General features: G+C 45.6%; 1 protein-coding gene across 2 annotated transcripts in view; it reads right to left on the minus strand.

The window, feature by feature from the left end:
• The window catches only part of LOC134935737 (uncharacterized), a 145,330-nt gene that overhangs the window by 32,061 nt on the left and 90,673 nt on the right, over positions 1 to 22,596 (minus strand). For both annotated transcript variants that reach the window (XM_063930589.1, XM_063930588.1), the window contains exons 6-7: positions 7,167 to 7,244; positions 1,559 to 1,715 (exon numbers count right to left, since the gene is read on the minus strand). In XM_063930589.1, the coding sequence (XP_063786659.1) occupies positions 1,559 to 1,715; positions 7,167 to 7,244 (235 nt within the window). The remainder of the gene's footprint in view (positions 1 to 1,558; positions 1,716 to 7,166; positions 7,245 to 22,596) is intronic.

Below are 22,596 nucleotides of genomic sequence, written 5' to 3' on the forward strand. Positions count from 1 at the left end.
GAATAGTATAGGTGCAAAAAACAGGAGTGCTCAGTCTGCGATAAGCTGTTTTTTTGGGGGGAGATAGAAGCAATAACTTTAGCCTGCAATCACGAATCACATTATCATGGCTTATTGGATACCTCCCTATAAATAGATAAAAAGCAGTGGCAGAATGCAGGCAGGATGTGAATTTTCACCTCAGTAAGCTGATCATGTGACTTGCTGACATCATAAACAGCCTTTGAGATGTCACTCAGCTTTGGCAAAGAGGTCACTGCTGTGTAGAAAACTGTCAGATATCAATTGTAACTGCTGATATGACATCTCACAATGTAAGGTATGCTTTTTTAACCTAGATGTTACATGAATATAACCATCAATCCTCTATCCATCCAAATACACCCCAATTGTAATGTTGAGCACTACTGAGGTTTGCTAAGGCTTGTAGCTTTAGGAATGGAATTATGGAATTATTCCGGCCAATTGCAAAATTTTAGGCAATGCATCACGGTTTTCTGAATGCACATTTTACATCTGCCCCACCTGCAGAGCAGGATTTGGCATCAGAGGTTCAGGCTTCAGCCCCAGTACAGGTTGAGTATCCCTTATCCAAAATGCGTGGGACCAGAGGTATTTTGAATATCGGATTTTTCCGTATTTTGGAATAATTGCATACCAAATGAGATATCATGGTGATGGGACCTAAATCTAAGCAAAGAATGTATTTATGTTACATATACACCTTGGGGGTCATTCCGAGTTGTTCGCTCGCAAGCGGATTTTAGCAGATTTACTCATGCTAAGCCGCCGCCTACTGGGAGTGAATCTTAGCATCTTAAAATTGCGAACGAAGTATTCGCAATATTGCGATTACACACCTCGTAGCAGTTTCTGAGTAGCTCCAGACTTACTCGGCATCTGCGATCATTTCAGTGCTTGTCGTTCCTGGTTTGACGTCACAAACACACCCAGCGTTCGCCCAGACACTCCCCCGTTTCTCCGGCCACTCCTGCGTTTTTTCCGGAAACGGTAGCGTTTTTTCCCACACGCCCATAAAACGGCCTGTTTCCGCCCAGTAACACCCATTTCCTGTCAATCACATTACGATCGCCAGAACGATGAAAATGCCGTGAGTAAAATTCCTAAGTGCATAGCAAATTTACTTGGCGCAGTCGCAGTGCGAACATTGCGCATGCGCATTAAGCGGAAAATCGCTGCGATGCGAAGATTTTTACAGAGCGAACAACTCGGAATGACCCCCCTTATACACACAACCTGAAGGCAATTTTAGCCAATATTTATTATAACTTTGTGCATTAAACAAAGTGTGTCTACATTCACACAATTCATTTATGTTTCATATACACCTTATACACACAGCCTGAAGGTCATTTAATACAATATTTTTAATAACTTTGTGTATTAAACAAAGTTTGTGTACATTGAGTCATCAAAAAACAAAGGTTTTACTATCTCACTCTCAGTCAAAAAGTCCGTATTTCGGAATATTCCGTATTTCGGAATATTTGGATATGGGATACTCAACCTGTATTTGTAAAGTACATTTTAGTGATACCTGAACATTTGTCCTTTCCGTCCAATTCACCATCTTTAGTAAGTTGTTGTTTTCTGCTCTGGTTAATAAGATGGATGAGCCGCTGGTGTGGAGACTGGTCATATCTAGGCTCAGATATGCCTTCCGATACCGTGTTACACAGACAGTTCTGGCATTCCTAAATAATAAATAGCACATACTGTAGCTCAGCACTGGACTCATACTGCAGAACAGATGGGTACAATTAATTTAGAACTTCTGTTTGTTTAATTAACTGTATATTATTAACATGAATAAATAGCTAAAACACACATCCAAAAGACAAGGGTGAGTCCATACTCTAGGCAAAATGTGGCACAGTAATACAGATGGTCACACATACCCCTTGCTCTAACACAGCTTCATCCTGTGTTTTGCATCAAGGCATTGATATCATCCAGACACAGGTATGTATTTTGTTGCCCTTGTATATGACATAAGCTATGTTTACTCTGTGTATTTTAATGATCTGCACCGCAGAGCACTTCTGTCATATCAAAGGGCAAAAAAAGTAACTGTCAAAGATAAAAATAGGCATAAACTCTGGTTGATAAAATGTCCTTGTTAAAAATAAAAAACAACAAACAAACAATATAATGCCATGTATTTAGTAAATAAAGTGTGTCTAGATGCTGGAGGCTCTCTTTAATCTTACTGGACCCTCATATTATAGAAAGGGTAGTATGTTGGGACCCAAAATCCTTAAGTGATGAAGTCATTTCCTTCAAAAGAATGGATTGCAGAGCAGGGGCATTACTAGACTTGGTGACACCTAGGGGGTCAGTCCGACCTGTTTGCATGCTGCCGATTTTTGCAGCGCAGCAATCAGGTCACTACTGCGCATGCGGTACAAAGCGGATCGTTACTGAGCGATGGATTTAACGAAGAATCCATTCGCACAGCCGGTCGCAAGGAGATTGACAGGAAGAGGGCGTTTGTGGGTGTCAACTGACCGTTTTCTGGGAGTGTTTGGAAAAACGCAGGCGTGTCCAAGCGTTTGCAGGGCGGGTGTCTGACGTCAATTCCGGTACCGGACAGGCTGAAGTGATCTCAAGGGCTGAGTAAGTTCGGAGTCAGACCTACTCAGGAACGGCACAAACTGTTTTTGTACCGCTCGGCTGCACAAGCGTTCGCACACTTGTAAAGTGAAAATACTATAGGCGGTGACTATCTGATCGCAGCGCTGCAAAAAGTAGCTAGCGAGCGATCAACTCGGAATGACCCCCCTAGTGCGGGTGAGAAACTCGGGCGTGGCTTCGCAGGAAGTGGGCGTGGCGGGGTTCCCGGAGATGCTGAGCTGCCCCCAGGGACTGTCTGTCTGCTGTACTGTGACAGGAGCTGCACGTAGTGTCACAGTGCAGCACCCAGCTCCTGTCACTGGGGAGGAGCCTAAACCCGGAAGTCCCCACACCGTATAGGACAGCGCTCATCAGGAGATAAGTCATAAGGTGTTAATAAATGCAGATATGCATGCGATTATGAGTGCTCAATTAAACTGTAATTAATTATGCATCCTGACTTAATAGCTTTGTGAGAGGGACATTATTATATCAGCATACCTCCAAAATGTCCTGATTTCAGCGGGACAGTCCTGTATTTCGGGGACTGTCCTGTCAAAGTCGAAAAATATTGTAGCACACACATCATGTACTAACCACACACACGCCCGCTGCGCGTGCACTTGTTCCGTCGTGCGTGCACATATCCGCAATTTGCGTATGGTCACTCCCGCGTTCCTGCGCGTGGTATGGATATTTACGGCGGAGTTTGTGAGCGCATAGAGGGTTATCAGAACATTACATATTTAACCCAAATAGTGCACATTATACACATAGCCCCCCTGCACCACATCAGCGGGTATCAACAGTTTAAATGATTCCAGGACTAAGGGATTCACCTTTGCATGATAGGAAGGGACAGACAAAGGTTATAGGGTGATGTCTGGTATCCAGCTGTAGGGTATTTTAAGGGTAACATTCTGGTGTTGGTTTGCGGAAGATCGCATGTTCCTGCGTATAGTTATGTGCAGAAGTAGAATATAGATATAAACTGTATTTACTGTATATTATGTATGCGGCGGGAATCCAGAGGAGACCACCCACAAGAGCAGTTGGGAAAGACATCGCCCACCTTTTCAAATCAACCTATGACCTCTCCTGTAATGTAAAGATGCATCTCTATGTCCAATAGACAAAGGGATTACAGTAACCATTGTATTGTATATGGAAGTAGTGTATAAAAAGCCTATTGCTGCCTGGCCGGTCAGAAGACTCTGAACACTATCTACCTGATGAGCGGAGGACTGGTCCAGGTTGCGCAAGCGAACATTCTCACGTATGTACATTGACTGTAGCCATTATTCTGTTGTAGATTTATCTTGTTAGCCTTGTAGTGTATAACTTGTACTGTTATCCCCTTTTCAAATAATCCACTGTGGTGTTAGAACCCAGCGGTTAAATACAAATCGGTGTTGTGTCCTCATTTCCCTGCTAGGGTTTAAAGTGTATTTAACTGTATAAGGTTTAAGAGTGTATTGATAAGGTGTGTACGCACTGCAGGTACTTTATACCGTCAGCACTGCGTAAGGTTTAAGGTATAACATCATTGCATTGCATTACTAACAAGGTTTAAAGTTTATAAGGAGTGTGTGCGCGCGCTGTGCGTACTTTGTACACCCAGCGCGGCGTGTGTACGCTAAGTACGTACAACGTACGGGACTCTGTACGTAAATAGCGTACAAAGTGTGTAGCGTGTATATTAAGTCTAGTGGCCGCAGCGGCTACATGGTAAAAGTGTATTTAGAGGTATAGCTTTATGTTTTAAGATAATATCGACATTATCAGTCCCACCGTCCCACCCACGGGCCGCAATGTCCCGTGGGCAGTGGAGAGGTTGGCGGGCATAGCACTGCAGAGCAGCGGATAATGGATGGCAGGCACAGACCCAACAAGCTGCAGAGACTGGAAGAGGCTTCCAGCAGCTCCCCCAGCTCTGGGAAAGTCTGCAGCATGACGAAAAACGTGGGTGTGACCCGTGAGGCCATGCCCCCCATCGCCACTAAGCCACACCCCTCATTTTATGCACTTGTCCCGCATTGGAAGCATCAGAAGTTGGGAGGCATGTAACAGTAAGCCCCAACATTGCGGGGGAATATAGAATCCTCATAACCGTCTTTTCACGTTAACTACTACACAGCCAGGTGGAAATTAACATTTTGACCTACTTTTGTAGAAATGTATGTATCAGAGCCATTTATTATAAAGGTAACGCAGGCGGTATCACTGATATGTCCTGCTTACCTTCCAGCCCTGATCTGGCCTGCCAAAATTAATCAAGCTCCGAAAATACACATTTTCAGATAGTGGGAACATTTGTCATCTTCAGATGGCGTTTGCTCCGGCACCCCTGCGGTCCGGGCTTGCACAGATTGATCTGATCGGATCCCTCCGCCAGAACTCGCGCTTGTGTGAACCCAAATTCACGCATGCACACTAGCACTGCAGTGCTACGTTTCACCACTACTAAAGTAGCGGCGATAGTGAACGTGTGGACAGCTAATCATCGGATCAGCTGTTCCGCACCAGAGCAATGTTGTTGCTACGGCGATTTTGTATCCACCGTTACTACTCGCCCCTTATAATTAACATGATAATAGGGCCCTTATGCACTAAAATATATGAACAAGTTTGACTCCAGAAACTGGGTCCTATTTATCAACGAGTGATAACTCATTGTGAATGATAAAACTCATTGCGTATTATAAATGGTGCTCCAGCCAATCAGCTCCCAACTGTCATTTTTCAAACACACGACAGTTGGGAGCTGAACAAATGACAGTTGAGAGCTGATTCCATGCCTCCCAACTTTTGGTGCAGAGGAAGCGGGACTTGCCACGCCGGAAAAGGGGTGTGGCCTCATAAGGAGTGGGCATGGCCTTGGGTGGATAGGCGTGACCCAGTGCTGTGACATCCTTTTTCTATGCATTTTGGGGGCGTGCCCAGCGCTAACCCTTCCTGCACTGATAGATGCCGTGCGCCGATGCATGGCATACATTCATTGATCGCCAGCTACTTTGTAGAGCAGAACAGCGGTGATCACTGGCTCACCCATTCTGCACCTCCCCCTGCCTGTGGGGCAATGCGGCCCAAGGGAGGGACAATGAGACAGTGTCTAATTAGCGGGACTGTCCCGCTGTATACGGGACAGTTGGAAGGTATGTGATTGGCTGGAGCACCATTTATTCATAGGCAATGAGTTTTATCACTCAGAATGAGTTATCACTCGTTGATAAATGAGCCCCAGTGTTTTTTTTAGTAGCAAGCAAGTAATCCAGTGGGTATAATTATGGCTTTGCACATGGGGCTAAACTCCAGGGCCAATATTTACTAATATTCGTGTTTTAGCCGTTTTTAAGGGTGTTTGAACTCGAATGGTATCGGGTGCATTTTACTGCAACTTTTTGAATCCTTATACGATCATTCACTAAGCTGCCGAGTTTTCCACATTCGTTTTTTCCGATGTCGATGTGATTCGTAATGTCAGGCAGTGTTTTACGGGAGTGATGAGTAAAACACTGCCTGACAAAACACAAGGAATCCCGGCCGGATCTGTGAGATCCGTGCAGGGCTTTATTGTGCACCTTTTTTAAAAAAATTAAAGTGTTAAAAATAAAGAAAAAAATTGCGTGGGGTCCCCCCTCCTAAGCACAACCAGCCTCGGGCTCTTTGAGCCGGCCCTGGTTGCAAAAATATGGGGGAAAAATTGACAGGGGTTCCCCCATATTTTAACAACAAGCACCGGGCTCTGCGCCTGGTCCTGGTGCCAAAAATACGGGGGACAAAAAGCGTAGGGGTCCCCCGTATTTTTTGGAACCAGCACCGGGCTCCACTAGTCAGAGAGATAATGCCACAGCCGGGGGACACTTTTATATAGCTCCCTGCGGCCCTGGCATTAAATCACTAACTAGTCACCCCTGGCCGGGGTACCCTGGAGGAGTGGGAACCCCTTAAATCAAGGGGTCCCCCCCTCCAGCCACCCAAGGGCCAGGGGTGAAGCCCGAGGCTGTCCCCCCATCCAAGGGCTGCGGATGGGGGGGCTGATAGCCTTGTGAAAAAAAATAGAATATTGTTTTTTGTAGCAGTACTACAAGTCCCAGCAAGCCTCAGTTTTTACATTAAACAGACCCTTTCCCATAGATAACCATGCACAGATCTCACTGATCCTCGACTGGAAAAAGCAGGTCTATTTTTTTGCTGCTTTTTTTAACGATTCGCAAAAAAATACACCCGCACTTGAGCACTCAGAGACTAGCACCCAAATACGAATGAATAGTGAATACCCGTGTTGTATGAAATAACAGCCGCGTTTGACCGATGGTCTATTCATTCGTATTTCTGAACTTTGTCATTCAAACCATTACGAATAGTCCAAACACTGCCGAGATTGGTGCTTAGTGAATTCCTGTGTTGGGACTTAGAAAAAAAAACACAAATCGGACAAACTCGATTTTTTAGTAAATATTGGCCCAGGTATCTACTTGGTTCTACAATACAACGGGGAACACTTTTCTCAAACTGTTCCATCCTCTCACCTCATGGTGGCACTTTTTCTTTTCTCCAAGTTGTTTGGAAATCTCTCGCTTTTCATTCCAACTTTGTTTTTTCACCATCTGTGCAGAAAGAAAACATAAAGTCAGAGGAAATGTATTTTTATCTGCATTTTACGGCTACGCTGCCAGGCTGTGACCAAGCTAGAAGTGAGTTATTTCCTCAATAATGCGTAATGTAGCCGGAGTATCGGGAATTGAAGCGCACCGGGCGGAGAAATGGCTGTCTGATCAGTCAGACTAGTGTCTAACAAGTGTTATTGCCAAGCAGCGTCTAGCACGGCCATTACACACTGCATCATGAAGATACTGCTTTTAATTAGTTTTAGCAGAAACAGGCGAGCAGGAGAGGAGATCTAAATGGTTTGGCAAAGTAGTATCTTGGGGGTTTCACATTTTACACGGCCAATGCCTTCAGATTTCTCCTAATACTTCAATGAGGCCTCTCCTAGATACAAGGGGTGTGGATTATTAGATCAACAGTGTCTAGGTCGACAATATTTAGGTCGACCACTATAGGTCGACAGTCACTAGGTCGACAGGGTCAGAAGGTCGATAGGGTCAGAAGGTCGACATGTTCTAGGTCAAAAGGTCGACATGGGTTTTTAGGGGGGGGGGGGTTGTGTTGTTTTCTTTCTAGAGTGACCGGGAATGGCTCGCTTCACTCGATTACCATTCCAATCGTAGTCCACGTGGATCATTAAGTATGAAAAAGTTTTAATTATTTTTTTAAACTCATGCCGACCTTTTGACCTGTCAACCTAGAACATGTCGACCTTCTGACCCTGTCGACCTAGTGACTGTCGACCTATGGTGGTCGACCTAAACATTGTCGACCTAGACACTGTCGATCTTCAGACCGGATCCCGATACAAGGGCACTATACACGACTGTTGTTTATAGGGCTAGATGTATCAAAAGCTTGGATAGGGGTAAACTGGAGAGAGATAAAGGGGGCATTTATCAAAGCTTGGGGAGAGATAAAGTGGAGAGTCATAAAGTATCAGCTAATCAGCTCCTTACTGTCATGTTACGGGCTATGGGCCTAATTCAGGTTGGATCGCAATACGACGAGGATGCAGGCGCATGCGCTCTCATTTTCTGCGGTGCTATGCAGAAAGTGTGATCGCCTCTGCCTGTCAATCAGGCAGAGGCGTTGCGCAGCCAGGGGGAGGGAGGGGCAACATTCTGTTTCCAAGGCGGAGACGGAGCGTTGCAGGCGGCACGGAGTGAAAATGGGGGCGTGGTGGCGTGAAAGGGGGGTTTGGCGGGGGTGTGATCAGGGCGGCCTCTACGATCACACAAATGGCGGCCCTCTTGCGGCCGCAGCAAGGCTGCGCCAGCAGGGGGCTGCCCCATTTTTTACCATCACGCCGAAATTGCGGTGGGACTTTAATTTCAGCATGGGCAAGAGGGGAGGCGGCGGGTCGCATGCTGGGCGGCCTTGTCCTGCGATGGGTGGCCCCAGCATGTGATAAAAAATAAGATTTTAAACCTACCGGTAAATCTTTTTCTCCTAGTCCGTAGAGGATGCTGGGGACTCCGTAAGGACCATGGGGATAGACGGCTCCGCAGGAGACATGGGCACTGTAAAGCTTTAGAATGGGTGTGCACTGGCTCCTCCCTCTATGCCCCTCCTCCAGACCTCAGTTATGACTGTGCCCAGAGGAGACTGACAGTACGAGGAAAAGGATTTTGTTATCTAAGGGCGAGATACACACCAGCCCACACCATACACACCGTACAACATGGTATACAATAGCCAGTTAACAGTATGAACAAAACAGCATCAGCCAGAGGCCGATCTCAACTGTAACTTAACCCTTAAGTATGCAATAACTATTGTGACAAGAACACTGGGATAGTGTTTGAGGGCAGGTATATTTGTCCCAGGTTCTTGTCTTACATGTTTTAGAAAATGTTAACTTCTAGGAAAAATGCTTTTTTGTTTTGTCTGAACCTTTTCAGTTTGCTGTAAAAGCTGGGAAAAGGCTCTGAGAGAGAGATAAGGCGAGTTCTAGACATTGGGCCCAGTTCGGGTCTTTGGCCTCACAGAGGGCTAATCAGGGTTTCAGCTGTGTAAGAGTGATATAGTGCTTCTAACCTGATTAGTATGGGCAGACTGCCTGGGAAGGCTGCAGGATCTGTGTGTGAGAGACACGCTTTCTGATGCAAGTAAGCTATACAGTATGTACTGAAGAACTCTGTGTTTTGTTTAGTGACAGTTAGGAACACCTTATGTTTAGTTAGTGCCGGACAGGCAAGGTATTTTTATTTTGGGGTTTGTTTTATTTTCTGTTTCAATAAAACTGGCCGGGGTCAGTTGTACCAGAAACTGGACTTGTGTTGTTCCTCAGCTGCTGCGTGCTGCCATATTCCCCAGGAAAAGGCACCTTGCACCCCTACAGTGTTACAACTTGGTGGAGAATGCGAGCAGGCCGTTCTGCGCATAAGTGAAAGCAGCAGCTTTGTGAGGCCTGCAGAAAACGGTGGTTTATGCAGATACAGCCCAGTGTGAAGTTACTGAGACTCACCCCTGAGGGTTTGATATATGTCCTGGGTGAAAGCAGCTACAAGGCCGCCTGAAAAATCTGTTGACATGGAGGATCTGCTTAAAGCCTTGCTGCAAGCTACAGCGGCTCAGCAGGAGGCCAACCGACAGCAGCAGGTGGCAATGGAGGAAAATTGGAGACTACAGCGTCAGGATAGAGAGGCCTTAGCAGAAGTGGTGCAGAGACTTGCAGCTCGGGTTGGAGATGTGGCCGTCAGTGCTCCAACCAGCTCTAGTTCTATACGAGCCAGTCACTTCCTGCAGAAAATGACAGAGGCTGATGATGTGGAGGCCTATCTGACCACGTTTGAAAGGACTGCCGAGCGTGAGAACTGGCCGAAAGCACAGTGGGCCAGTCTGCTGGCACCTTTCCTGTCAGGTGAGCCCCAAAAAGCTTACTTTGATTTAAGCCCTGCTGAGGCTCGGGACTATGATAAACTAAAGACTGAGATCCTGACCCGCCTGGGAGTCACGCTGTCAGTACGAGCACAACGGGTGCACCGTTGGCTGTACCCCATGGAGAAGCCTCCGCGCTCCCAGATGCACGACCTTATTCAGCTAACAAAAAAATGGCTACAGCCAGAGACATTAACTGGTCCCCAGATGGTGGAAAGAGTCGTCATGGACCGCTACTTGAGATCTTTGCCCATGGTCCTGCGCAAGTGGGTGAGCCATGGAAACCCGGGTACTGCTGACCAATTAGTGGACATGGTAGAGAGGTATTTGGCAGCAGAGGAACTACTGATGACCACCCAGCAACCCATAGATCCTCGACAGCGCCCTTCAGTAAAGACTGGTAAGACTGTTCCGTGGGAAAACGTTGCTGGGCGGTTAAGAGAACGCAAGGCTGGAGAGACTGTAAACACTGGCCCTGGAAACAGGCCAATGGGGCTAGAACGGTCTATGCTGCCCAAATGGGTTGATAATCGTGTGGTTAAATGTTTTAGGTGTGGTATGCCAGGTCATGTTATTGCCAATTGCCCAGTCACGCAAGAACCCATGCAATGTGATGCTGCCTTTGAATGTCGCAGAATGTCTTTCTTTGCTAGGTTAGCCTGTACTGTGGTACCTTCACCTGAGCTGGAAAAACAAATGTGTGATGTGTTCTTAGAAGGTAACCGGGTAGAGGCCTTGCTAGATTCAGGAAGTTTAGTTACCCTCGTGAAAGCTGGGTTAGTGAACCCCTTAAAGGTCCAGCAAATACCTATTGGGGTAACTTGCATACATGGGGATATCCAACATTATGCCACTGCTGAGGTGAATATAGAAACTTGTTGTGGGTCAGCAATGGTTAAAGTGGGACTGGTCCCTACCTTGGTGCATGAGGCCATAATAGGGAGGGATTTTCCTAATTTTTGGAAACTGTGGGAATCACGGTTATCAACAGATGTGAGAAGTAAAAAGCCAGTTGATAATACCGGTGATTTTATGGATGTACGTGGGTCTTCGGAACTTTCTGGCCCTTTGCCTTTTGCTAGTTTGGCTGGGGAAGTGACAGATGGGGAGTCCAGTGAGGACCCTCTTGCCGGGAACAGAGACATAGTAGTTAGAACTGAAAGCGTGCCTGACCTGGAGGTAAAGAAGGATCTGTTTGCGTCTGAACAGTTAAAGGATCCTACCTTAATAAAGGCTAGAGAGAATGTTAAGATTGTTAATGGGGAACCTGTGGTACCAGGTGACAGGGTTACGTATCCCCACATGGCCATCTGTAATGAGCTCTTGTACCACATTGTCAAAAGGGGTGAGGATGTGGTGGAACAGCTGGTAGTTCCCCAGCCTTATCGGAGAACGGTACTAGATTTAGCTCATAGTCACGTTACCGCAGGACATTTAGGGGCAGAAAAAACCACTGAAAGAGTTTTACAAAGGTTCTTTTGGCCAGGGGTTTATAAAGAAGTGTCTGAATATTGTTCTTCCTGTCCTGAATGCCAGTATCATGCCCCTAGACCCCATTTCAGGAGCCCACTAGTTCCCATGCCTATTATAGAGGTCCCGTTTGACAGAATAGCCATGGATCTCGTGGGGCCCTTGTTAAAGTCTGCTCGGGGCCATCAGTATATCCTGGTAATTATGGACTATGCCACTCGATATCCTGAGGCTGTCCCTTTACGCACTATCACAACCAAGGCGATAGCTAGGGAGCTGGTGCAGGTATTTAGTAGAGTGGGAATACCAAAAGAAATTTTGACTGACCAAGGTACTCCATTTATGTCAAGGATCATGAAAGAATTGTGCAAGTTATTTAAGGTCACTCACCTCAGGACGTCCATCTACCATCCCCAAACTGACGGGTTGGTGGAAAGGTTTAATAAAACATTAAAAAGTATGTTAAAAAAGGTTGTTGAGAGAGATGGGAAAAACTGGGATTGTTTGTTGCCCTACTTGTTAATGGCCATCAGAGAAGTTCCTCAGTCCTCTACGGGGTTTTCTCCATTTGATTTGTTGTATGGTAGACACCCCAGAGGGCTGTTGGATGTTGCCAAAGAGACGTGGGAAGGACAGCCCACTCCTTATAGAAGCGTTATTGAGCATGTAACACAAATGCAGGATAGGATTGCAGCCGTGGTACCTGTTGTCAGAGAGCACATGGAACAGGCCCAAAGTGCTCAACAGAGGGTCTATAACCGGAGTGCCAAGATACGGGAATTTGCTCCTGGAGATAGAGTTCTTGTTTTGGTACCCACTGTGGAAAGCAAATTCCTAGCTAAATGGCAGGGTCCATTTGAGATTAGGGAAAAAATGAATGAGGTTAATTACAAAGTATACCAGCCGGGAAAGAGAAAACCCGAACAGATCTACCATGTTAACTTAATCAAACCCTGGAAAGATAGGTTGTCTCTGTCAGCGGAGCCTTGCCCTTCGGTGTCTTCACCCCGGTTGCTTCCCGCAGTGAAGGTGTCAGAGACATTATCAGCTGATCAGAACAATCAGGTTAAAGAATTTCTCATCCAAAATAGGGAGGTATTTTCAGAGCTGCCTGGCCGAACGACCATAATAAAACATGACATTGTCACAGAACCAGGGGTCAGGGTTCATTTAAAGCCATATAGGATTCCTGAAGCTCAGCGAGAAGCTATTTCTAAGGAAGTTAAAACCATGTTAGAACTTGGAGTCATAGAGGAGTCTAACAGTGAGTGGTCCAGTCCCATAGTGCTCATCCCGAAGCCCGACGGTAGCATACGCTTCTGTAATGACTTTCGTAAGTTAAATGAGGTGTCCAAGTTTGACGCATACCCCATGCCCCGTGTGGATGAGCTTGTAGAAAGGCTGGGAACATCCAGGTTTCTCACCACATTGGACCTGACCAAAGGTTACTGGCAAATACCTTTATCTGATAGCGCCAAAGAAAAAACAGCCTTTTCGGTTCCGGAGGGGCTGTACCAGTATAAGATGTTACCCTTTGGGTTGCATGGGGCTCCAGCAACCTTTCAACGGGCGATGGATAAAATTTTGAGGCCCCATAGAAAATATGCAGCTGCCTATTTGGATGATGTGGTAATTCACAGTACAGACTGGGGGTCACATTTGGTTAAAGTACAAGCAGTACTGGACTCAATCAGAGAGGCAGGGTTAACTGCTAACCCAAAGAAGTGCTGCCTCGCAATGGAGGAGGTCAAATACTTGGGCTTCACCATAGGCAGAGGTCTGATTAGGCCCCAATTGAATAAAGTTGATGCTATTCAAAACTGGCCTCGTCCAGTGAATAAAAAACAGGTAAGGGCTTTTTTGGGAATTACTGGGTACTATAGACGGTTTATTCCTAATTTTGCGACCACAGCGGTGCCGTTGTCAGACCTTACCAAAGGGAAGCAGTCAAATGTGGTGAAATGGAACCCTGATGCAGAAAAGGCGTTCCAAGCATTAAAAGTGGCTTTGTGTTCACAACCCAGTGTTGATAACACCAGATTTTTCAAAAGAATTTGTGGTACAGACAGATGCCTCAGAGGTAGGGATAGGTGCTGTGCTGTCCCAAACCAGAGATGGGGACGAACACCCTATCATTTATTTGAGTAGGAAACTCAATGAGCATGAAAAAAGGTATGCCATTGTGGAAAAGGAGGCTTTGGCCATTAAGTGGGCACTAGATACCTTGAGATATTACCTCTTGGGTAGACAATTCAGACTAGTGACAGACCATGCCCCTTTAAAATGGATGTATGTAAATAGAGGCAAGAATGCTCGTGTAACTAGATGGTTTCTAGCGTTGCAGGACTTTAAGTTTACTGTCGAACATAGACCGGGAACACAATTGGCCAACGCAGATGCATTGTCTCGCATCTTCTGTTTGGGGGCTACAAGTGTTCCGGCCCCTAGGTCGAAACAGGGGAGGGGGATATGTGACAAGAACACTGGGATAGTGTTTGAGGGCAGGTATATTTGTCCCAGGTTCTTGTCTTACATGTTTTAGAAAATGTTAACTTCTAGGAAAAATGCTTTTTTGTTTTGTCTGAACCTTTTCAGTTTGCTGTAAAAGCTGGGAAAAGGCTCTGAGAGAGAGATAAGGCGAGTTCTAGACATTGGGCCCAGTTCGGGTCTTTGGCCTCACAGAGGGCTAATCAGGGTTTCAGCTGTGTAAGAGTGATATAGTGCTTCTAACCTGATTAGTATGGGCAGACTGCCTGGGAAGGCTGCAGGATCTGTGTGTGAGAGACACGCTTTCTGATGCAAGTAAGCTATACAGTATGTACTGAAGAACTCTGTGTTTTGTTTAGTGACAGTTAGGAACACCTTATGTTTAGTTAGTGCCGGACAGGCAAGGTATTTTTATTTTGGGGTTTGTTTTATTTTCTGTTTCAATAAAACTGGCCGGGGTCAGTTGTACCAGAAACTGGACTTGTGTTGTTCCTCAGCTGCTGCGTGCTGCCATATTCCCCAGGAAAAGGCACCTTGCACCCCTACAGTGTTACAACTATATACAAGTCTTGCAGAATGTTTCCGCACTGGGACGGGCGCCCAGCATCCTCTACGGACTAGGAGAAAAAGTGACAATGCTAAATTCCTTTGTCGTATAAACAACCCTTATGAAGCTAAGAACACTGTACGCTGTTTACTTAAGAAGTACCGTAATGGTACGCTATCTGCGTAGCGATCGCTCAGCCGTAGGCGAGACGCTCAAGCGTCACGTTCGCTCACGGCCCAGTGATCACAGGACACGTTATTGGTTATGTCTAGGGGAAAGATTCGCTGTAACGTAGCGTACGCTAGAGACCACGAGGAGGTCACCAGCGATGCAGACGCTCACAACACTATACCTTTATGTTAAACCTTATACCGATGAAATACACTGAATACCTTAATGTGAGTACAGGGTGTAAGTGCAACCTTGTGGAACCTGACTATCTACAAAGCTGCATGAGCGTCACCGACGCTCAAATGAACACTTATCACTATAAGAAATACACAGATACTGGTTTAGGTTTCCAAGGCCTATTAACTGTATTATGTCTAATATACTTGTAAAAGGGGATAACAGTACATATGATACACTACAATATAACAGAGACTTCCTAACCACAGAACTAAACAATAAATACAAAAAGACAATACTACACTGACCTAAATGCAATACGATACAATACTATAATACTATAAGGTATTTAAGAGAAAAAGAGGAGAGAGAGAGATAGAGAGAGAGAGAGAGAGAGAGATTGGCTCGCAGAAAGACAATGATTATGGAGAGAACTTACGCACAAAGGGTATGATCGCCAGCGCCTCGATATCCAGCTCCCGATTATCAGCAGATAACCGTTGATGAGAGAGTGAGAGCTGGATGTGGTCAGCCTGCCTATTTATGCTCCACACACAATGCAATCTCCTGGTCCTACAATCCCATTGTCCATTGGCCGAAGGAATTCGGCCCTGCATCATAACAAAAGGTCATAGGGTGATTCATACAGGTGGGCTGTGACGATTTCCAACAGCTCAGGTGGGTGGGAAACTGGGTTTCCCGCCGCATACCTGAGTATGTGCAAATCATAGAAATGGACATAAACTTCTTATGTCCATAACTATTCGCACGAGCGATTAATACGCTCCAAACCAACACCGGAATATTGCTAATTAAATACTCTTCCGATGGGTACCAAACACTGCAGTATGATTCCTGTTAAACCCTTCGTACGATGCAAAGAGGGATTCCTCAGCTCTGGGACATTATACTTTAACCAAACTTACAGAAACTATCAAAGGGATCATGATCTATAAACTACATTAATTGTGAACATTTGTAACTAATGAGTCGCACGCTACGATCACATAAACTCTACCGTAAATGCGCATACTGCGCGTGCGAGTGCACGCTATTGCGGGTATGCGCTTCCACGGGAGAGCGTACGCATGCGCAGCACGGACCAGTGTGCGGTGCAAATATGGCAACGTGCATTGAGACATTTTTCTGACTTTGACAGTCCACCCTTTGGCAGTCAATAATAACTGCCACAAAACATTTAAGGAGAAAAATGTAAGTCAGGGGTTAATTGATTTCCATGGTTGGGTAGGGGAGGAGAGAGGAGAAGGTGTGAAGAGGGTATGACCTAGTGAGAAAGCAGGAGCATGTGTGTATGAGTCCATGTTTGGAGGGTCATGTATCATCGTGCCGTACGTGTGGTAGATCAAGCTTCGAGGTATTGCGAAGTATACATTTGAATTCCTTCTTATCCTGTGGTACAGGTCTGTGGATGGGCTGTCAAACTTTACCGAGCTCATTTCGGCTGTAGTTGTAACAAAATGGGGATGCACATTTTAGTTGATGATACATGAATGGGGGAGGTATGTGGTTGCTGATATCTGTGCCTGAATTCCCTATCGTCTATGTGTGTCATTACCTGAGGGTTGTAGAGATGAAGATAGAGAACACTTATGAAAAATGCAATGGTATTCTATGTCAGGGAAATGTACATTCGTCGATTGAGGTCTTGATTGGTGTCGGTTGATTGGAGTCTTCTTCTTTGTGCTTTTGCTCATAAATCGTGAGTAAAGCAAACAACGTCCATGGATTTACAAAAAATGTTGGGCTATCGTGATTTTAAAGTTCCTAGGGAAACTGGGGTACCCATGGCATTGTCCATCAAAATCTTGTATATCAGGTCGACTGCTCTTCTTCTTTCCATCTTTCCGTTGTCGGCCCCTTGGCTCATCAAATCCTTCGTCTACGTGGGTCTTTGTACCTCGGAGGAAAACATAGAAATGGGTGAAAGACGGACCGTATACTCATTACATCATTACGTCATGGTTTCTAGCATTGGGTCATAAATCAAATCCAGGTTAATTACAGTTTCCTCACTCCTTAAGCTCATCACTTTCGTACTTTGCTTGCACCTCATCAAAGCCTGCCCGCATCTAAATATCAATCCAAACGATATAACGACACCCAAAATACATAGGAGAAACTTTCCAACATCCATTATGACTCCTTGAGCCCAGTCTCCTAAACCGGAGAACCAATTTCGCGGGTTCAACCATGACACCCAACCAGTCAGCTCATTACCTACAGCAGCAAGGGTGAGATTGTGTTTTCGACGAAATTCCCACTTTAATTGCAGAATATCGTCCATCTTTTGGTCTATGACCTCTACCGGATCCTCGGTGCTATTTGTGATATACGTGCAACACTTTATGCCGTACTGTGTTGCCAATGTAACACAATATCCGCCTGTTACTGCTGTAAGATAATTAAGAATCATCCTATGCTGAACTAGTTCTGTTTTATAAGCTTGAAGTTCTCTTCCAGTGTATCTAAACGTGTCATCATACATTTCAGTGATATTATCTAACAAATTGGCGAGTGCGGAAATGTATCTATAATTCATCACACCTCGAGCGGTGCGAGTGAAATCTAACGCTACCAGAACCTGAATCCCGGTGGATTCATGGATAAGATCAGAGGCCGGATGCTCTAACCTTTCTGACAGTTGTCTTTTAACAAGGTGCTCGTAGTGAGTGTGAGTATAAGGAGTTTGGGCACCACGGTGTATGTCCTTCATTTTGTCATGTGTAACAGTCATCACTTCAGGCAATACTTTTCCAATATAACACAATCCTTCAGAGTTTGGGGCAAGCCACTTGTACGCCTTTCTCCCGCATATGAAATATGCATCATCGGGGAGAACATATGGGACGGAGAAGGACATGACCATGTTACAAACCTTCCAGGTGAAATCTCCTGACCCTAATTCTTCCATCTGCCTAATGCACGTATCGGTTTGTACGATATGTGCACAGTATCCTGGTGATACCTCTCCAACTCTAGTAATCCTATTTCCTAAGGTATATCGATACCGGAAAGATTTTCCTCTACTGGCTATGTGGCGTACGAGCTCTGTATCTGTAGGCATTCTATCTGCTCTGTGTGAAAAGGTCATGGTAAGGTTGCTCCATGACACTTCCCAATTTCCCGGTTTTCTGGGATTGGAGATGTTAAAACATATGAGGGACCTATCCACATGGTATTGGTGGAGCTTCAAACTAGGAGGGCTGGAGATGTTAAACCTCCGGTCCACCGGTCTCCCACCACTTAGCTCAAGTACCTCCCCTAACGTTAAAGGAAATGGTACTAGCCCTGATTTACTGTGACCCTGAGGTACTTGAGAGCATACCCAACAATCTGTTTGGTTTAACACGTTACCCACTAAGGAGTGATAGTCACTCAATGGATGCCGGTCTATATGGATATTAAAACTAGATTGACATTTCTTTATGCATCCATCTTCAACCAGATTATCACATAGCCTACAGATACAATTTTCCTCAGCTAACAATCCATCACAATTTCTTCTATCGGATCGTTTTCTGATACTCGCCTTTGCTTGTTGGTTTGGTTGATCTTGGAAAACTACGCCTCCATCATCATAATCGGAACCCATTCCAGAACCTCTTTCGACCTCTATGGTACTCTCGCCGGAACAGACTGCTCTGGTCAACATCATGGTTAACATCAAAATCCGGACCACAGTCTCTTGGGGCAAGTCCATCTTTGAGGAGGAAATAGAGAAGAATGAGAAGGGGGAAAAAGAAATTTTAAAGGAGAGGGGATGGGAAGTGGAGAAAACAATAAAAGGGAGAGGGGAGTCGACAGCTGCTTTCGGTCTTCAAGGCTCAGGTGCCGCCTCAGTCCTCCTGGAACAGACACTCTAGTGATACAACCTCTACCGTCTGTTCCTTATCACGGGACTTCTCTGGATCAGCAACCTTCTTGCAGTGGGATGAATGGACCCAAGTCTCTCTCTCAGCAACCTTCAATGCTGTGGTGCTAGTCAATAAGACCTGGTATGGTCCTTCCCATCTATCAATAAGACAACCTGAGCGTAGAAAATTTCGTATCATTACATAATCCCCAGGTTCAATGTCATGACAATTACTATCTGGTAAATCAGGAATCACCAACTTCAGATTATCATTTTGATTCTTCAACTGCTTACTCATGTTAATCAAGTACTTTACAGTTACTTCATTGTTACATTTCAAATCATCCTGAGGGTTAATCATGACATGCGGTTGTCGACCAAACAAGATTTCAAAAGGGGACAGATTAAGAGGGGACCTGGGAGTGGTTCTGATGCTATACAAAACAATGGGTAAAGCTTCTGGCCACGTCAATCCTGTCTCTGCCATTACTTTACTCAATTTATTTTTAATAGTGCTGTTCACTCTTTCGACCTTCGCGCTCGCCTGTGGACGGTACGGAGTGTGCAGCTTACTATCAATTCCCATCAACTTACACATTCCTTGAAAGACATCACCTGTAAAATGGGTACCCCTATCACTTTCAATGATTCTAGGGATACCATATCTACATACAAATTCCTGCACAATTTTCTTAGCTGTAAACATAGCGGTATTTGTAGCTGTTGGAAAAGCTTCGACCCAATTCGAGAAAACATCTATACAAACAAGTACATATTTCAAATTTCTACATGGGGGTAATTGAATGAAGTCAATTTGTATTACTTGGAAAGGGCCGCCGGCAGGTGGGATATGGGATGGTTCTGTTGGTATTGCTTTTCCAATATTCTTTCTCAGACAGGTAAGGCATGACATTGCTCTTTTACTAGCATGAGAGGAGAATCCTGGGGCGCACCAGTATGCTCTTACCAATTTGCACATCCCCTCCTTGCCTAGATGAGTCAGCCCGTGAGCTGCTTCAGCCAGACACGGAAGGTATGCCCTGGGGGCCACTGGTTTACCATGTCCATCCGTCCAGAGCCCTGAGGACTCCTGGCCATATCCCTTTGCCTTCCAGACTGCTCTCTCCTGAGTGGAACACAAATTCTGCATTTCACACAACTTTCGTGTGTTGATGGTATTAAATACCATCAGTTGTGTGGTGTCTGTCCGTATGGGGGTAGCAGCTGCAAGCTTTGCAGCTTCGTCTGCTCGGCTGTTACCAAGGGATACTGGGTCTTGGCTATATGTATGTGCTTTACATTTGATAACAGCCACTCTGTCGGGTTCCTGTATCGCTGTTAGAAGCCTTTTTATGTGAGCTGCATGCGCTATCGGTGTACCAGCTGCCGTCATGAAATTTCTGAGACGCCATAGCGCTCCGAAATCATGGACTACCCCGAACGCGTATCTAGAATCGGTGTAGATATTGGCAGACTTACCCTTAGCCAATTCACATGCTCTGGTTAGGGCGACCAGTTCAGCAACCTGGGCTGAGTGAGGTGGGCCTAGCGGTTCCGCTTCTATGGTGTCTTGGTCATCTACGACTGCGTATCCAGTACACAAGTCTCCCGAGTCTGACTGTCTGTGACAACTACCGTCCGTGTAGAACGTGAGTTCTGCATCTTCTAGTGGATTGTCACTGATGTCAGGCCTTGCGGTAAAATTTTGGGTCAAATATTCCATACAATCATGTGTATCTTCCTTTGCATTAAATCCTCCTTCCCCATCACTCTCACCTCCCACCCTTTGTGCCTGTCCAGGCACACCTGGGAGAAATGTTGCAGGGTTTAATGCACTGCATCTCCTTATGGTGATGTTTACGGGGGCCATTAGTGCTAATTCCCATCTCGTAAACCTGGCTGATGAGACGTGTCTGGTTTGGGCAGAATTCAATAAGGCAGATACCGCATGTGGTGTATGGATTGTGAGGTTGTGGCCTAGCACGACATCTTCGCTTTTCGTCACTAGCAATGCTATCGCCGCAACGCTACGCAAGCATGTGGGGAGGGATCGCGCTACCGTGTCTAGCTGAGCGCTGTAGTATGCAATTGGCCTGCTGGCATCACCGTGTTTTTGTGTTAGTACACCTGCTGCGCACCCAGCACTTTCTGTTCCGTATAGTTCAAAGGGTTTCCCATAGTCTGGCATACCTAGTGCTGGTGCCTGCGTTAGGCACTGTTTGAGTCTCTCAAATGCTGTTTCAGATTCGTCTGTATGCGAAATCCGATCAGGTTTGTTTGAAGAGACCATTTCCTGCAAAGGTAGCGCCAATATGGAAAACCCTGGGATCCAATTACGGCAATACCCACACATTCCTAAAAACGTCCTGATCTGTTGCTGGGTTTGTGGCAGTGTCATGTCTCTAATGGCTTGGATTCTATCAGCGGTCAGGTGTCTCAGTCCTTGTGTTAGACAGTGTCCCAAGTATTTTACCTTAGCTTGGCATAATTGCAACTTGTCTTTGGAAACCTTGTGACCTGTGTCTGAAAGATGAAACAGGAGCTGTTTCGTATCCTTCAGGGAAGCTTCCAGTGAATCTGAACACAGCAGTAGATCATCCACGTACTGTATCAACACTGATCCACTTTCCGGTTGGAAAGACTGTAAACAATCATGCAAAGCCTGAGAAAATATACTTGGACTATCTATGAAACCTTGGGGTAACCGAGTCCACGTGTATTGGACTCCTCTGTATGTGAATGCAAACAAATATTGGCTGTCAGGGTGCAGAGGTACCGAAAAGAAAGCGGAGCAGAGGTCAATAACAGTGAAAAATTTGGCAGTGGGAGGAATTTGCATTAGGATGACAGCTGGATTAGGCACTACGGGGAACTGACTCTCGACTATTTTGTTAATCCCCCTTAGATCCTGCACTAGCCTGTAACCCCTCCCCCCACTCTTTTTAACAGGGAAGATGGGACTATTTGCTGTGCTGGACGTTCTTACTAGAATGCCCTGTTGTAGCAAGCGCTCTATTACGGGAAAAACTCCTAACTCCACCTCTGGCTTCAGAGGATACTGTGGGATTTTTGGAGCTATCCTACCTTCTTTTACTTGTACTACTACTGGAGCTACGTTTGCCATTAATCCAGTGTCCTGTCCATCTTTTGTCCAAAGTGACTCTGGTATCTGAGATGTCATCTCTTCTATTTGGGATGGATTCCTATTTGTCATAATGGAATGTGACATTAATTTTGATGGGGAGTCTAACATGTCTCGTACTTCCTGAGCGTGATTCTCAGGGATGTCCAAGAATACACCTTCAGGAGTACAATAAATGACGCAACCCATTTTACATAGTAAGTCTCTTCCCAGGAGATTGGTCGGTGCCGATGCAGCCAGCAAAAAGGAATGCTTGGTATGCAAAGGCCCTATTGTAATCTCGGCTGGTTTGCTAACAGGGTAGTGCTGGACTACTCCTGTTACTCCCATGGCTGGAATTGTCCTACCAGTGGTTCTCATGCCCACTGTCGAATTTATCACTGACTTGGCCGCCCCTGTGTCTACAAGAAAGTTTAAAGTTTTACCAGCCACATTGATTGCAATCTCTGGTTCGCTTCCAAGACTGGCAATCAATTTAACTGGTTGCAGATTACAGGTATGGCCACACCCCTATTGGGTATGCTGACCTCCCTGAATCCCATTGGCAGCAACTATTTGTGAGGGAGTTAGCTGGGAGCTACCAGAGGCATGCCAATCTCT

Source organism: Pseudophryne corroboree, chromosome 6, assembly GCF_028390025.1.
Source record: "Pseudophryne corroboree isolate aPseCor3 chromosome 6, aPseCor3.hap2, whole genome shotgun sequence".
NCBI lineage: Eukaryota > Metazoa > Chordata > Amphibia > Anura > Myobatrachidae > Pseudophryne > Pseudophryne corroboree.